The 17647-nt window shown below is 45.0% G+C and overlaps 1 protein-coding gene across 3 annotated transcripts in view; it reads left to right on the forward strand.

The window, feature by feature from the left end:
* NOS3 (nitric oxide synthase 3) overlaps positions 1–17647 on the forward strand; it is a 937759-nt gene that overhangs the window by 270037 nt on the left and 650075 nt on the right. For all 3 annotated transcript variants that reach the window (XM_069645958.1, XM_069645960.1, XM_069645959.1), the window contains exon 3: positions 4974–5122. In XM_069645958.1, the coding sequence (XP_069502059.1) occupies positions 4974–5122 (149 nt within the window). The remainder of the gene's footprint in view (positions 1–4973; positions 5123–17647) is intronic.

A 17647-nucleotide genomic window follows, 5' to 3' on the forward strand; every position in this document is an offset into this window, starting at 1 on the left:
ACACCCGATGATGTCACCCTCGACGGAGGCCTTCGAGGGACCATCGACTCGACGACATCGACGCACGGCGCCCTCTTTCCATGCCATACCTGTGCAGATCCTGCACAAAGGTGTCGCTGACTATAAGCACTCGCCGTCTGTCCATCTCTGTCAACCTCACTGCATCGAACTTTGGGTAAATATGTCAGCGCCCCTTCCGTTGAACCACACCCTCGAATCCTCATTGGAGAATCCCCACAGTTCCATTTGCAAAGTCTCCATGCACAGAAGGCCATGATGTGGCACGTGTGCTTTCCCAGCTACAGCTAGGGCCACGCCCCAGTAAAGCAAACACAGTACTTCTTCCCTTTCCACTCGAATTTTCCAACACTCCCTTAATGGCACCTATTGGCAAGTATAACATTTCAAAAACGTCTGCACCAATCACATACTGAACCTCGGCATTGCACACTATCATTTCTGTACACAACTCCATATTTCCTGTTAAACACTCTGAGAGTACGTTCCCTTTGCTTCCAAAGCCCCTCCACCACAACCTTTTCCTACAGGTTGCCCTATTTCAGCATCCACAATGATCCTGCGGCACACCCTGCACACCTTTCGCCATGCACACAAAAGTCCACCCTTGCCCACACCTAGCACAACACTATGAACCCATGTATGCGACCATGTTGGCAGCTAACATTGTGCACAAACGAAACATATGAAGCGGCACTTCAACCCAACTCCCTCACACCATAAAACACCCATTCACGAAAACAGGTCGCAATTAGTAGCATCCACAAGCATACCACAGCCTCCATCACCCCTACCCACTGCCATTCACAAAGTATTGTGTCACTACCAACCTAACCACAACATTTTCACAACATTGGTCCTACTTCAACAAATATGCGCCCAGCATAGTAAAGAACCCATACAAGCTACACTTCAACCATATCCTCTGCCATACTGCCAGTATGCACACACAGCACCCAGTGCCCACACTGCATGACTTTTTATTGCACCATCTCCAATCACACATCCAAAACTTTACCATGTTCTACCAGCACCCTCAACTGCGGAACCAAACGTACACACCTGCCAGCTCACTTCTGCTGCTCTATGGCGTCTGAAATGTACGCCACAAACATTCTTTACATGTCACCACCTTCTACCAGATACAGTCAAAATTGCATTAGTGGCGTGGGTTTCCTCAAGTCCAACGCTCTTCAATGCATAGCCTATGGCCTATGGCCTTCGGGCATGCACCCAATAGACTAGGCCTTGAACACAGGCACTGCAACGTAATGCCACCATGCATGTGACATATCACCACCTACGCCAATCCACATACACGCCACTGCCACCAGCACTCCTACCCAACCTGCACACGCATCCACCAATCACATACTGAACCTCTGCATTGCGCCCGTTCCCGAAAACAGGTCGCTATCAGGACAATCCACAAACATATCAGAGCCTCCACCACCCCTACCCACACCCATTCACAAAGTATTGTCACTACCAACCTACCCACAACCCTTTCACAACATTGGCCTTACTTAAACAAATCAGCACACAGCATAAGGTGGACTTCTATGATATCCTCTTCCATACTGACAGTATGTAAATCCAGCACACAGTGCCCACACTGCATAACTTCTCACCTCACCATCGCCAAGTACACATCAAAAACCTTACCATCTTGTAACAGTGTCCTCACATGCGAAACAAAACATGCATGCATGGCAGCTCACTTCTCCTGCTCTATTGCGTCTGAAATGTGCTCCACACCCATTCCTTACAGGTCACCACCCTCGAATGGCTGCAGAATCCAAAATGCATTACTGCCATGTGTTTCTTAAAGTCCTAGCCTCTGAGTGCATAGCCTACGGCCTTCGGCCATGCACCCAACAGTCTAGGCCTTTAACACTCTCACTGCTACATAATGGCACCATCCATTTCACCATGTCACCAACTTCGACTATCCACATACACAGCACTACCACCAGCACTCCTACCCAACCTACGCATCGCCATGGAACTATGCAGCAACAAATTGCACCAGTTACCATACTGTAGAAAGAAAGCACTCTCTCCTGCATCCCTGTGCACTTTCATGCACATACTATGGCCGTCCCCGCTTCCATTCCCAAAGTTTTGTGTCACTGCCAAACTACCCACATTCGGTTCACAACACTGGCCTACTGCAACCAATGTGCACACACCGCACTATTTAAGAACCACCCTGTACCGGATACACACCCACACTTGCGTTACTGCGGTGGGTATGCTAAAGCCCTACGCTCTTCACTACATGCCCTACGGTGTACGGACTTCACCCATGCACCCAATAGTCTAATCCTTCCACTGACCCAATGCAACTTCCTACTCTTGCATGCCACCATGTGCCCAATTACCGCATTCCATCCGCATTGCACAGCCACCCGCGCTCCCATCCAACCTATGTCATGTGCAATTAATTCCCCTTCTAAAATGTATCTACCACCACTCACCATGGAAAGCAGTCGCCACAAACAGGTTGCGGCCGAAGCTATCGGGCCATTAGGACACCTGCCTCCAATCACCACACAAAGTACTCGCCTGTCTAGCTACCCGCAACTTGACACAGTACGCGCAAAAACTGCAGGCACTCCTCCGTCTTCTTCCACCTACCTACATATGTCACATGAATCTCTTCTAACTCCCACACCCCTTCCCTCCCTTCTTGCCACCAACACATGGCATTCGGTACATTTTCCAGACCCTTCCGCCGCCGCACTGTCCTCCGATACACCATGCCGGTGTTTCCCAAACACTTTGGCGCACAGCACGCTTCCCTCCAGCCAACCACCGGCCGCATCCAACGTTCGCCGACATCACAGCATACCGCAGGCCAATGACACTTGCGTCCGCGGAGCGAGCAGGGAAATGGGTCCGCAGAGCGGACCCAGATACCATTAATTCTTTGGGATGTACATTTCAGTAATTTGCATCAAAAGTACTGGTTGGATTTCCACTAAACACACAAAAGCACGCTTTCTGACCCAAGCCGCCCCCGCTTCTGCCGCAAATTTGGTGAAAATCCGTCCAGCCGTTCAGGCTGTAGCCGTGCGCAAAGTTTTTCCCCAGATTCAGTCTATGGGAAAAAAAAATATTTGGGAGCCCCCCTATTACTTTGCCCCCCCCTGCACGAAACCTCACCAAACTTGGTGAAAAAATTCAGAGCCGCCCATATACTTTTTTTGCAAAGTTTGGTGAGGATTCCTCTAGGGGGAGCAAAGTCATAAACCGCCGAAAAAGGGCTCTTCCTATGAGTTTGTTATGTTATGTTTCTATAGCGCTTTAATCCAAAGCGCTTAACCATAACTACACGGCCGCTACCGCGGGCCTTGTGATATATATATATATATATATATATATATATATTCAGTGGGAGTGGAAAGGCGCAGATCAGTGCTATATAGTGAAAGCATATGAAGTGTCCTATATAACATGTCTCTCATGGGAGTTCATGAAAGTAATGGGGGTTCCCACGCATTTAGGGAAATTAGACGTTTCCCTTCGCTCAAGCGCAGCAGACCAAGCCTAACATTCATAAGCTTGCATTGTCCAAATGTGTTTTTTGTGGTTTGCAGATATTTTACTGTTATGATGAGTATTATGACAAATGAAATGCGCAGAGAGCCGAGTGTGCATGTTCAATGGGGTTTCGTCTTTGACTCACTATCCCAGTCATGTTTCAAATATATCATCTTTGGTCATTGTTATGTCTCCAAAATGCTCTTTGATTGTATGCAAATCACCAGGAAACCAGATCTCTCTTTATCCTCCTCCCCTTTCACATAGGTGAATACCCAATTATTAAACTGTTATATACCGAGAGAGTGATTCATTCACAAACTGAAGAAATAAATGAATTTGCAACATGCAGACTGCTTGCAAACAATACCATCCAAGACCATGTTGATTGACCCAAAGTACTTGTTTTCAGGGTCTCGTGGTATATCGTTTGAGTCATGCAGTGCTCACTTTTGGCCACGCCCAACATTCGTGTCATGACCCCTTGCTAGACCCCCATTTCCATTCCACTTAGAGTACTTACCTCGCCCCCTTGCGCTTTAAGACATGCACAGTCACTGGTAACGACAACCCGAGTCAAGTGTAAAACCGGAGGCCATGCACAAATGCACTAGATACCACAGAGGCAACTCCAGGCTTAATGACATGTAGTTAGTTAGTACCCTTCATTTACAGCCAGCTCCACTTCTCTTTCTAGGGGCTGTAGCCTGTGACATACTCGCCATAATATGTTACCTATAGACAAACTGGGATTCTGTCATTGCTCGCTACAGCATGCAGCGATCCAGGCGGTGAGCAACATTTCAGGCTACAAGTATTGACAGAGCCCACAGGTTTTGGTTGTCCTATGTCAAGGGCAGCCTCAACTGCCGCAATAAGTGTCATGCCATGAGTAAAGTACAGCCACACCGTTGGCATCATTCTAAATGGCAACAGTTATTGAAGCACCAACACAAAACGGTCACACACTTCAGGCAACAAAGTACACCAAAACAAACACTACTCTTTCAAGCCCCTGACACCGAGTAACCTTTCCATTAAATTGACAGGCGAGGCAACCTATTTCAAGGCAAATACAGAAGGCTTTCCTTTCAGCAAATCACAACGCCAGAAACATGCAATGGAAGGAATAATGACACAGCGCTAAGGTGGATCAGTTCTTTTGCTCATTTGCCATCTGCTGTACCACTTTTCATAACAATTGTGTTACCCTTGCTAAAGTGACACCTACTGTACGAACCAAAACCAAAAATATGAGAACCGGGGACATTGATAGAATCTTGGCCAATGGCACTACGCATGGCGAAGAAATGCACACAGGCACTAATATTGTATCTCTGCTAAAGTGCTACCACTGCTTGCACAGACAACCATCTGTAGTGTAACCCATATCTATGCTATCATTGCAGCATGTGGCGTGTACAGAGAAGAGATGCTTGGGCTGTGTCATGTTTCCGAGTGAGATGACCTGCAAGCCCCCCAATGGGCCGCGACCCAAAGAGGAGCTCCTCCACTGTGCTCAGAGTTTCATCAGCCAGTACTACAGCTCCAGCAAACGGTAAATACAGGAGCGGACGTCTGCAGGGGACCAGTGTTTGTTTATGGTTGCAATAGGTGGTTACACAGGTGTGGGAGGTGTCACTGGCAGGGGGAAGGGCAGGACCACATGCAGAAGTGAAGGAGAGCACATATGCACACTTGTGAGAACAATGTATGTATACTTGTGGAATCGGATGTTTGCAGGGTAGGGTGGATTTAAAGTTCTGCAAAGGCAAAATGATTAGGTTTGGTCGAAGATTCACTTTGATGGTGTATTGTATCTTCCCCGTTTCACCTTTACATTGCTTCACTGTCAGAAAAAAGTTGTTAGAAAAGTGAGTGAATGCACTAAAATAATGATCCCTTACAAAAAAATGTGTTCACAAAAAAGTGTTAAAAACAAACTAATTCAGTCACAAAAACAAATGTTTTTTTAAAATAAAACTCATTTTCTTCTCAAAAACAAATTAAATGTTCTTAAAAAAGAAGCCATTTATTTGCTAATGTCAAATTATTTTGCAGGAGAGGGTGTACGCACAGGTGTAGAAGGGACATGTGGGCAGATGCAAAAAGGGATGTGTGTACACTGGTGGAAAGGAATATGTGTTCAGGAGCTCGTGCTCGAGGAGACATGCATAGATGGGGTTCTGGGTACAGATGAAGCATAGGAAATGTGAACAGGTAAAACCTAATTTACTTACAGATGTATAGCCAGAATTGTGTGCACAGGGGGCAGTGTTAGTAGATGCTCATAAAGGCGTGTGCTTAGGTGACATGTTCACTGTCGAAGGAGGGACCTTGCGCACAACTGTGCGATTTGCAGCGGGTGGGTACATGTGCACTTGAGCAGATGTTTATCGGTGCACAGTTTTGGTAATGGACATTTCACAGGTGTTTGATGTTCCACGTACACAGGTGCAGGAGAACAAGTGTGCTCAAATTACAGGAGCGGATGTTCACAGGTGTGCAAAGGGGAGTGAGCTGAAGTGTAGGAGGGTGATGGCAGAAAGATGCAGGAGGCTGCATGTGAACAGGGGAGAACAGACATGCAAAGACAACTCCAGCACATCATGAGATATCTTACCAAGCTGTGAGCCCAGTACTGCGCTGTCACTACTAATAATAATGTGTGTTCTTATTTCGCCATTCATGCTAGATGCCTCCCGTTACTGAGTGCTCTGCCAAGGCTTTTATTGTTAACCCATTGTATAGTACTCCATGGATCAAGCCTTGCAGTATGAAGGGATAGGTTGGCTCTGCAAACTTTAAAACTCCAAACCTTATACATCTAGTATTGCTACGTTGGTTAATACTTGTAGCTATTACTTGTGCACACAATGACAGTTTCGTTTTTGGCATGTGCTATTTAAATATATATTTCCATTATTGACATTAAGGCAACAGGCCTCTGAGAAAGGGCAGTGCTTCGATAATTATGATGAAGTTTGATCATCACAGATCAAAAAGTCTGCAAGGATGGGCTTTAAGTTTCTACCCCAGGAAAATATTGCAAAAAGCACAAGCAGTTGCGCTGCGTAATCCATACATTTTGTGTCCTCCTGATGATGGAATATTTGCTACCTCGGCAGGGATGTAATGCAGGAGCCTGGCCAGGGATGTGGCAAATTAGCTCGGTGTAGCCAAGTCACAACACAGCTCTTTTGGGGCAGACACTGGCTCGTAGCCCAAGATAGAGACGCAATTAGTGGAGTGCAAATTCTGAGGAATATTGGAGTGCAGCTGGTTGACCAGCATACAATAACAGAGTTTATATCACAGTTGATATGCATAGGTCTTGTACAGTAAAATGAGAGTTTCTTGGAAGGTTCACTGACAATTTTCCCTGCCTGACTTTGGGGAACAAGGGAGCCCGCGGTCTACCCAAGCTAGTGGGTGATGGGTTTGGGGTGGTACGTGGAGGATCCCCTGTTCGCTCCCACTTAGTCACTGTCATAAGGTAGTGGACTGTAACATAAAATAATTTGCAGACACCGTCTTTTTAAGAGAAACCAAAATGTGCAGTGTGGCAGCTGAAAATTAATGCTTGAATGATACAATGATTCCCTTGTCCTCAAATTTCATGCATTCAGATAGTTTATATAATTGAAATCAGTGTCCCTTTAAAGGAACGGAGCGCCTCTAACCTAGAAAAACATATAACCTATAAATAGTTCCTCCTCCTCGCCCCCCAATACCGATAATGGGCCCCGCTCAGATCTTGGAGGCACTATGACCTTTTCTATGCTACTTGGAGTGTGGGTCCGTGCAGACTTGAGAGGCTGTTCCTTTTCCCGGCAGCAGTCACACTGTGGGCTCACTGAACACTCTAAGGCCACACGTGCTTCCCTGATACTGATGCTGCTACTCATGCAGGGAACAGCCTTTGCCTTAAGAGCCTTATGCCATCTGTGCTAGCGAAATTGTTAGGCATTCTTTGCTAAAGGTGTATTGGTTCTCCCACCAAGAATACGTGGGAGTCATGTCCTGGAAATTGTTATGCCTTTTTACTAACTAACGCAGCTGTTGAACCTAGGTGTGCCTATGCAATTCTGCCTTTCTCTGCCTTACTGTAGCCTTTCTCCTTAATGCATTTCTGTGCTTTTTGGTAATTCAAATCCTTGTGTTGTGAAAACAAAGTTAAAATATCGAGGCTGAGTACCCCAAAAGGAAATACACCGAACACGGGTTACAAAGGAACATACAAAGATCTTTTAGTTTATACTGAACAGTTTCAGAGGACAAAAGTAACGGATAGCTATCAGCCCTCAGTACAACACAACGAACTCCAGTGTGGTTCAGTGTGCTCAGTGAGTGGGACTGTACATTAGAATTCGTTGCTCTTTAATACCATTTGCGAACATGATGTCCTACCCTACTGTGGGTTAATATTCCTCTAATACATTGCTGATCTAGGGTTCATGCCGAGTTCACACATCTATATGCATAGGGTTTGTCTTTAATACATTCGCCAACAAGCCTATACGGTAACAGTGTATTTTAGGATTTCTCATAAAGGTCTTCTCAAACATTAATACAATGTAGTTAAACAAATGTTGTCAGTTCAGTATTTGGATACATTGTTCTTAACATATGCTCGCGGATTAGTTTCATTGGCACGAGTAATCCTTTACACACAGGTCAGCGAAGGACAAGGTCTCAGTTCACGACCCTAACAAGTGGCCTGCAGGCAAGTTCCATATTAATTACACACAGAGGTCAAGACGGCCATGTTGTATTTCGGAATGACATCGTCCACTATTTTAACTCACAGGGTGACTTTACGGAGAGAACCTAAAATGGCGTATTTGACCTAAAATGGCGGCTTACATTGATTCTAAGGTTAGGACCTCGCAACACGGATTTCTTCGCAAGTGGTTTATAAGCAGCTTGGCGTAGGCCAATATACATATATTCATTGCAATAGGAGGTACTATATAATTTCCTGTTTGACAAACCCTCCTTTTGGCCTATGCCAAGTGCTAAACTACTTCTGATATCCTTGCAAATAACTCCATGCATCATTGTCCATGCACCCTGAATCGCTGTCAGAAATATCTATTGCCATCAGATAATTCGCTAAAATTTCTTTGAACACATATTCCTTAGTTTTACCTGGGGCATATACTTTATGTCCCATGTACCTATCGCTTGTGCACAACATCCCCCTAGCATCGAACATATACTAGGTAAACACTGGATACAACAACAATGGAACACAGAATTCCCAAAAAGATCAGTAAGACCGAAAGTTCCTTCCAACCCCAAGATCGCAAGAAGTCCCAGAACCAAGCGCTAAGATCCCAGTTTCCCTTGGGAACATGCACTTCTGAACTAAGGACATGCAGATTCTGTGTTGCCTTGAAGATAGTTGGGGAGGAATCTGGCACGAAAACACAGCAAGCGGACCCCACTAATTTACTCACTCCATCACGTTCAGCCAGAATGACATCTAATGCCATCCGGTTCTGGAGCGCTACTAGTCTTATCGCTTTCTGTTCTAATGTCATATTATAAAGTATGTCTGTGGTCCAGGTTGATGGTTCTCTCCAGTACTCTCGCTAGTCTTCTGATATCTTCGGAATTTGCTATCTGCCCCCAAAATGGCGCAAATGATTTTGTAACATCTCCCAAGACCTGTGCTGGAGTGTCACCATTCTCGTCCCGTGGATGAGCCTTTGAAACCTCTACAGTACTAGCTATGAATACCCCAGGTAACAGGATCCCTAAATAGCAGGTTCCCTGCCAATCCCTAGGTAACCATGGAAATGCTACATTACCGCAAACAAAGTAGACAGGTTCGCCTATATACAAAGGTCTGTCTTCCCCAGTCAAATTTGCAACGTTGACACAACCTTTAAAATCTCACATTGACTGAGTACCATTCCTCTGTATGCAGAAAGAAACTGAATCAGGGCTATGGTTAACAGTGTAAGAAGGAGGCATGGCATCCTTATTGCCTATCGGAGCCATCTTGAAGGAAATCAAAGATTGAAAGGGACGAGACAGTCTATCAGAAGGCCTAATAGAAGCAACGTTGAGCTTACTCCTAATTGCGAAAAGCGAGCATCCCAAGGGAGTCAGAACACGTTTCTCAAAATTATTCAAATTAGTACCATCAAAATTCCCAGAGATGCTATCGTTCCATCGGCCAAAGAACAGTGCTCTAAGAGAAGCATAACAAGCAGTTGTCAAAGGTAAAGGATAAATATACCAACCTAACCCACTATCCACATGTTGCGGTAAATGTGAACAGACCTAACAGTTGGACCTATTGAAAATGGCATGCGTAGCATTCATGATAAGTTACAGAGTATTGTTATGGTACCTTTGTCTATGCTGGGAGTCCCTAGGGGACAGCGTATGCAAATGTACGAAGGGAGTAGGAACAGTGGGTACATTTTCAGTCGGTAAGAAGGACTCTAAAGGATGAGTTTCCTCGAGGTACCATAGGCCTAAGACAGTGACTATTATAAAACCAAATATTATTATAAAAACAGAGCAATACGTTTTCGGGGCCCAAGTGCTTTGTCCATTATCCCGGCTGGTCACACAATCATTTACAAGTCCCATACGAGCGGTAGCGGTGGCAGGCATTGTAGTCTTCAATCGACAAACCCCAATGTTATTAGCTGGCGACCACCAAGCCGCGCGACTTCTTGGTCCTTCCACAACCCTAGCCAACAGAATCCCCTTTCTCAAATTTGGGCAAAAACAAGCCCTCAATGATCCTTTCCTTCTCCGAATGCACAGCCGAACCGTGCCGTAAGTCTATCTTCTTGGACGCAGATTGTACCTTGCTTTTCCCGGTACTGATTGATCCGGAAACAATGTGTCGACACTTCACGTTGGGAGCAAAGTATCAAGAGCAAGTGAAGATGCAGAATTTGAAACAACAGTTTCCGGAAGCAAAACTTTTGCAGAGTGTGGTGACAGAATGACAGGTTCCCCAAGCTTCACGGGCTCAGAAAGATTCTCCGATGCACTCTCAACGCTATTTACTGCTTTGGGATCGTTGGTTGCAGCGTTAGCGAGGGGTTCTGTTTCTTCTGTATCGTGTGGCACTGGGTGAGGAAGTCTCTTGACATGCGACGCGTGTATCCAATGCTTCCTGCCTGAGACACGCACCGCCGTTTGTGTGACCAACAGGACCTGTAATGGGACCCGCCAACGAGGTGCAAGGCAGGAAGAACGCTCAAATGCCTTGATGAGCACCGTATGCTGTGGCCCGGGCCCTCGTATCGCACAGGTAAAGCCTCTCGCACCTGGTGATAAATCAAATACAGGTTTTTAGTCAACTGACTGCAATAATCTGAAAGTAATATATTTTCAACATTTCTCAAGGATCTACATTTAGGAAGGTTCCAGATATTGGCAGGTCTCCCCATTACCACCTCAAATGGAGAGAGCCCAGTCTTAGTTGGAGGGGTTGTACGCATGGCTAATAACCCGATCGGTAAGGCGTCTGGCCATTTTAATTTGGTGCCGGCACACGTCTTAGCGAGCTTGTTCTTGATGATACCATTGTGTCTTTCTACTAATCCGGCGCTCTAAGCATGTTTGGCCGAATTGAACCGTTTGTCGATCTGTAATGCCGCACATATCTGCAGAATTACAGCAGTGACAAAATGTGGACCATTGTCCGACCAGATGACTCTTGGTAGCCCGAACCGCGGAAAATACTCCTTTAACATGGTTTTCGCAGTAGTCCTGGCTGTAGCATCTTTGACAGGGAAAGCCTCGACCCATTTACTAAAAGCACAGATGACAACTAATACATACTTCATATTATTGAACCATTCCATTTCAATAAAATCGAAGTGAATGACTTCGAAGGGGACAGAGGGTGGCCGAAAACTTCCCCTTGGAGTTGATGTTCCCTTTCCCACATTGTGTTGCAGGCAAATCATGCAGTCCTGAACATGGCGCTGGCCAATTTTTGAAATTTTGTCATTTGCCCACACTTTCTCTAACATTTTCGTAACTTTCTGGGCACATATATGCGTAGGACCATGGGCCATGACGACCATCATCATTACATAAGCGTCAGGGAGTAGCCATTTCCCTTCGACTATGTCCACCCAACGCCCATCATCATCGAGTTTCCCCAAGCCTTCAGTCCACCTCTTGGATTCTTCTAACGTGGCATCGGCTTGGATATCCCGTACAGACCCAACACCCTCATCCATTGCATAGGCATTTACAGTCTCCCTGGAAACATACATCTCCGTATAGAGATCAGTAGCAGTTTGTCTAGCTATCTGATCAGCGAAAGCATTCCCTTTTCCTATATCATCTGTAATCTTTCGATGTGCTGCACATTTTTTTACGACAGCTAACTGAGTAGGGAGCGCAAGCGCTGAGAGCAGTTGTACTATTAGGGGGCCATGTTGGATCTTGGTACCATGTGAAGTTAAGAACCCTCTCTCTGACCAAAGTCTCCCAAAGTTGTGAACCACCCCAAAGGCATACTGACTATCAGTATATATGTTTACTGTAAGCCCTTCGGAAAGTTCACAAGCTTGGGTCAATGCTATAATCTCTGCGGCCTGCGCTGAGTTATGCGTGATTCTCTTGGTTTCCACGACCGTGCTTAATGTGGTGATTGCATAAGCAGCTGTGGATGTACCATCCGGAAGTTTGAAGCAGAAGCCATCACAACACAGCTCTCCTTGCAGGTTGTTCAACGGAGTGTCTTTTAGATCAATTCTACCCTTTGTCTCTTGTTCAGTAGTATACAGACAGTCATGTGACTCTTCATCGCCGCAAGCAGTACCTTGCGGGAAAGGTAGGAGTTCAGCCGGATTAAGAACACAACACCTCTTAATTTGGATGTGAGGAGCAAACAAGATCAATTCATATCTCGTCAACCGTGCGGAAGTGAGGTGTTGCCTTTGGGTTCGGTTCAGTAGAATATCTATAGAGTGAGGCATCATCAGGGTTAGATCATGGCCCAGGACCATCCCCTCACTCTGTTTTACAGACGCAGCAGCGACAGCTCGCAAACATCTTGGCAAAGCGAATGCTACAGGATCAAGGGCGGAAGAAAAGTAACCGCACAGCCTATTCTTTCCTCCATGCTCCTGCGTTAATACAGCCAAAGCACATCCATCACATTCATGCACAAACAACACTAAAGCCTTCTCATAGTTTGGTGTGCCCAAAATTGGTGCCGAGCATAATGCAGTCTTGAGCAAATCAAACGATTGCTGGTGCTCCGTGTTCCACGGCAATGGCGAAGAAATGCCCTTCTTTGTCAAAGCCAACATCGGTTTAATCACTAGTGAGAAGTTTGGGATCCACAACCTACAGTAAGAAGCCATACCTATCAAGGCTCTAACTTCCTTCTGTGTCTTTGGGACAGACATGCCAGAAATGTGTTTTATTCTTTCAGGTGTCAATCTTCTTCCCTCCTTTGACAGGAGATAGCCTATATAGGCGACCGCCTGGCAACAATATTGAAACTTTTTAAGCGAAGCCTTTTGACCATGTTTAGCTAGATGAATAAGCAACAACACAGTGCCCTCCTTACAGACACTCTGAGTCGGCAGCTAAAAGCAAGTCATCAACATACTGAAGCAATGTACAAGTAGAGGGCAATTCAAGGGTATCAAGCTGTTCTTTCAAAGCCCTCCTGTAGATGCTAGGACTCTCTGTGTAACCTTGAGGTGCACAAGTAAATGTGAACGAGCTTCCCCCTAAGGTGAATGCGAACAAGTATCTACTGTCCTTGTGTATAGGAATACTAAAGAAAGCATTCTTCAGATCCACAATGCTAAAGTAAGTAGCTGTAGCTGGAATGATGGTTAATATTGTCATCACATCAGGCACAATTGGAAATGCGGAGCGACGACTTTATTAATGGCACGTAAATCAATTATGAAACGGAATGGAATTGCATTATCACCCTTTTTGTACACGGTTAAAATCGGACTATTGCACAAACTTCCTGAAATTTCCTCAATCACCCCACGATGCACAAAATCGGAAACAATGCATTTCAAAGCTTGCTCACCCTCACCTGAAATCTTATACTGTGGAATGCATGGCAGCTCAATTCAATGTTTCAAGACTATCTAAACAAGCTCAATCTGTAAAACACCGACATCATTGTCGTTAATTGCCCATAAGCACTCTGGTACATCAATGACTTCTGGCGGCAAAGGTCTAGTTAAGAATTGAGAGACAGAAAGTTGCTGTGGTGAAATCGTTAAACGCACTCCGTCAGAAGAACAATGAATTACTGCATTTAATTCTTTCAATAGATTCAACCCCAGAAAATTCTCTCCACAATTCGAAGTCAACAGAAATGGACAGTGGTCCGTAAAGGGACCCAAAGAAATGGGTATCGGCGAAGAAACTGGACAAACAACTGGTGTGCCAGAAAACCCTACAGAAACATTGGTTTGCCCTGACAGTGGAATGTTTGGAACCCGAGAATGATCAATGGAACACTTCTGTGCTCCAGTATCTATCAAAAACTGATGTTTCCTATTTCCCACTATCATTTCAACGTAGGGACCTTTCTGATTGACGGGAATAGGTGTAGGTTGCAAACCCTGCTTCGGGCAATCCTAACGAAACAGAATATCATCAAAAGGAAGCTCTTCAGATAGATATGCAGCAGAAGGATGATCAAATATGTTTCTGGTATCCACACTCGGAGTCTGATTATCCTGTGAAAAAAGGTTGCTGAGGATCCTGTGTAAACTGACCTCTACCAGGGCCCCCTATACCTGGGCGACCTCTGGATCGTCTACCCATATTTCCAAATGTGTTATTCGACCACTGTCAAAGGACGGGGCATTGTGCACGCCAATGACCCTCTTGTCGAAAAGTAGGCACACTGTTTAATGTTCACAGGACCCAAGGGCACATTCCCTTGCGGAATGTATTGACCTTGAATCTGCGAGCTACCTCCTCTGGGGCCTCTAACAATTTGGTGTAATAATACTTTAGTCTTTAAATCACCTTTTCGCTTCTCAACTGTATCTTTTTCATTGTTGTCACGATTCTCGTAGTACTGAGCCATGTGCAGTACTTCTGATTGGGACTTGGCCTGCCAAGCGCTCTCAGAAGACATCATTTGTGACTGGATGTCAGGCAGTAATCCACGCACAAATTTGTCCACAAATAATCTTTTCCCAGACTCTGTGCCTATCCGAGAATACCTGTTCGAACCGATTAAAGAACTCGGTAGCACCCTCAGACTTCCCTTGTACACAGGCCATAAGTTTGTCCCAAATAATTCTTTTCTCGGGAATTATGGTTTTCAATTTTGCAATGATTCTATCAGGCAAAGTTAGTATCACCTGGGGCGGTCTTTCACCAGCTAGCCTTTCTCCATCGAGTCTAGTTATGTTAGCCCATGTATCACCCAACCCTGGCACGTCGTCTATAGTCCTAACTTGTTTCCACAAATCTACGGGCAGGAGTACATGAAATAAAAAATCAATATCACCTAGGGTGAATACTGAGGACTGCAGGACGGACTCTATTTCTTTATAGAACCCTGTCGGATTTTTCCTAATATCAGGAATAGATTGTCTAATAGTATTCACTTCCTGTCTTGAGAACGGGACATGAACAAACTGTGATACATAATGTGCAGGAATGGTCACAGCAACTGCATTTGTTGCAGGATCAGTCGCAATCTCAACCTTCGGGACAAATGTCGGAGGAACCTCTCTCATAGGCAACTGGGAAGTAGGTGACTCTGAACGCTTACTAAGCAGCAGAGCCAGGTCGAGCGCTAAAGCCGTTGAAGTGTCAAGTGAGAAAGCTCTCTTATATATACTCAATAACTCTGTGGGACAACTAATTTTTCTCTTTACACAATCATCCTGTAGGTACTCTATCATTACCTGTATCACTTTCCTCTGCATTTCCGGCGTATACCCACTGTATGTGTCATATACCTCAACTGGAGTTATCGACATATCTGAAATCCATCTAAGCGCGTCTTTCGCACAAATTCGTGCTTCCTCAGATATTGATTTACGACAAGGAAGGAACCGTTTCTGTACGTACATACTTTCCCACTCGTCATCCTCATTCTGTAACCTTTCCAAATCCTTTCTAAACTCAAATAACCTCAACATGCTCATTTACTTTCTCCACAGTGTCTCTTGAAAACGCTAAAGTGTTTAGATCCCTTAACCCTTGCGGGAGATCTGTATTATTTAATTTGCCCCACATTACACATAAATGAATCCCTAAACCTTCAGTGAAAACATTTTTCTCAGGAAAATTATCCATATTAGAAAGTGTGGCAAAAACGTTAGTTTGATCATCTCTCTCCATACAATGCTTAGCCCATGCAATCAATTCATGTTTCTTTTCTGGAGATACAGTATTACGAGTGACAACCCTTGACCCCACTCTCTGATCGACCACAAGCGGTACAAGACCACTTGGAAGAGGGGGGGCAGGCAAATTCAGTGGAGGTACTGTTACTGGTGCAATAGGAAGGGGTGGAGGAACAGGTGGAAAAACTACAACTGGAGGAAGAGGAACATTAGGAGGAGCAGGAACAACAGGAACAACAGCAGAAAGAGCAGGAATAACAGCAGGAAGAGGCAAAGCAGCAGGAAGAGGAACATACGGAAGTGGCGCAGAGGCACCAGGCCTTCGTTCATTTAACAATTTGTCAATAAGTTCATCAGAAACATGGAAATCTTTAGAAGGATAGATTTTCTGAATGCCAAGTGAGAAAGCCCTATCCATATTCCTAGCTGACTCAGACTGTTTTATCTTGGTCATAAAACAATGCTTTTTCGGCGTTCGTCTTATGACGGCGCACATGTTTTTCCCTACTCTTAAGTTGCTGTAACGCTTCTTTTTTCCAATTCTGCAAAACATCGAATGCTGCAGGTCTAGCCTTTTTCTTTAATAGAATCGACTCTAAATACTCAATACGAGGGATTTCAAAACTACCATTGATTGGCCACTGAAGTTCGGGGGCATCTCTGGTTTGTCTGTGCCAAATATCATTAAACACTATACTTCCAATGCCATGCTTACAGTACATAGTACATGCTGGCGACCCCTCCTGTGGTGCTGGACGGCTAAATTCCAAAGATTGTCTATCGCTGCAGACTAGCGCCCTGAAGCAGGTAAACAATTTCCCAGGCATATCAAAATATTGGTGTTACCTGGTCAATAATTGTGTCTGCAGATACAATACGCCAAAATCAGGATATTAAAGAATCGGGTCACGACTCACCTGATCAATCCTAAGGAGGTCCGATCGGATTACAAAGAATCTTACCTAACTAATCTTACCTCGTGTTTGGTGATTTCGGCAAATCTGCCCGCCTCGATAAGTGGACCCTCGTCAAGATGCCGTCTCAGACCACAAGCTAATCGTCCAGGGATCGGGTCGTGCAGCGCTGCTGAGGTGTCGCGTCTCGTTCAGAAGGGGCCCCTTATTTTGTCACACCATCCGATCCCGGCCCCATAGCGTGTGTCAACCTTCGACAATCCGGCATCAATCTTGAGGGTCGCTATTCGGGCACCAACTGTGAAAACAAAGTTAAAATATCGAGGCTGAGTACCCCAAAAGGAAATACACCGAACACGGGTTACAAAGGAACATACAAAGATCTTTTATTTTATACTGAACAGTTTCAGAGGACAAAAGTAACGGATAGCTATCGGCCCTCAGTACAACAGAACGAACTCCAGCGTGGTTCAGTGTGCTCAGTGAGTGGGACTTTACATTAGAATTTGTTGCTCTTTTATACCATTTGCAAACTGTCAGGCTTTATCTTCAATCAGGATGTTGTCCGCGGAAGCTGCTGAGCCCCCGCAGTCCCCTTTGGATGCTAGCCTCTTAACTGGTAACAAACAGTTCAGTTGAGAGCATCCCCAAGGGAAAGGGGGAAAATGGGACAAAATAATAAACTTCAGGTTTTGCTCAGCTTCTTTATATCTCTTAACCTGTAGATAAAATAACAACAAATACACTTTAGTCACTAACCTTTCTCTGACTTCTCTTTATCGAATTGAGTAAATAAACACGCCACCATACCTGAATATCCTCTAT

The sequence above is a fragment of the Ambystoma mexicanum genome, chromosome 2p, assembly GCF_040938575.1.
Source record: "Ambystoma mexicanum isolate Mex_15411 chromosome 2p, UKY_AmexF1_1, whole genome shotgun sequence".
NCBI lineage: Eukaryota > Metazoa > Chordata > Amphibia > Caudata > Ambystomatidae > Ambystoma > Ambystoma mexicanum.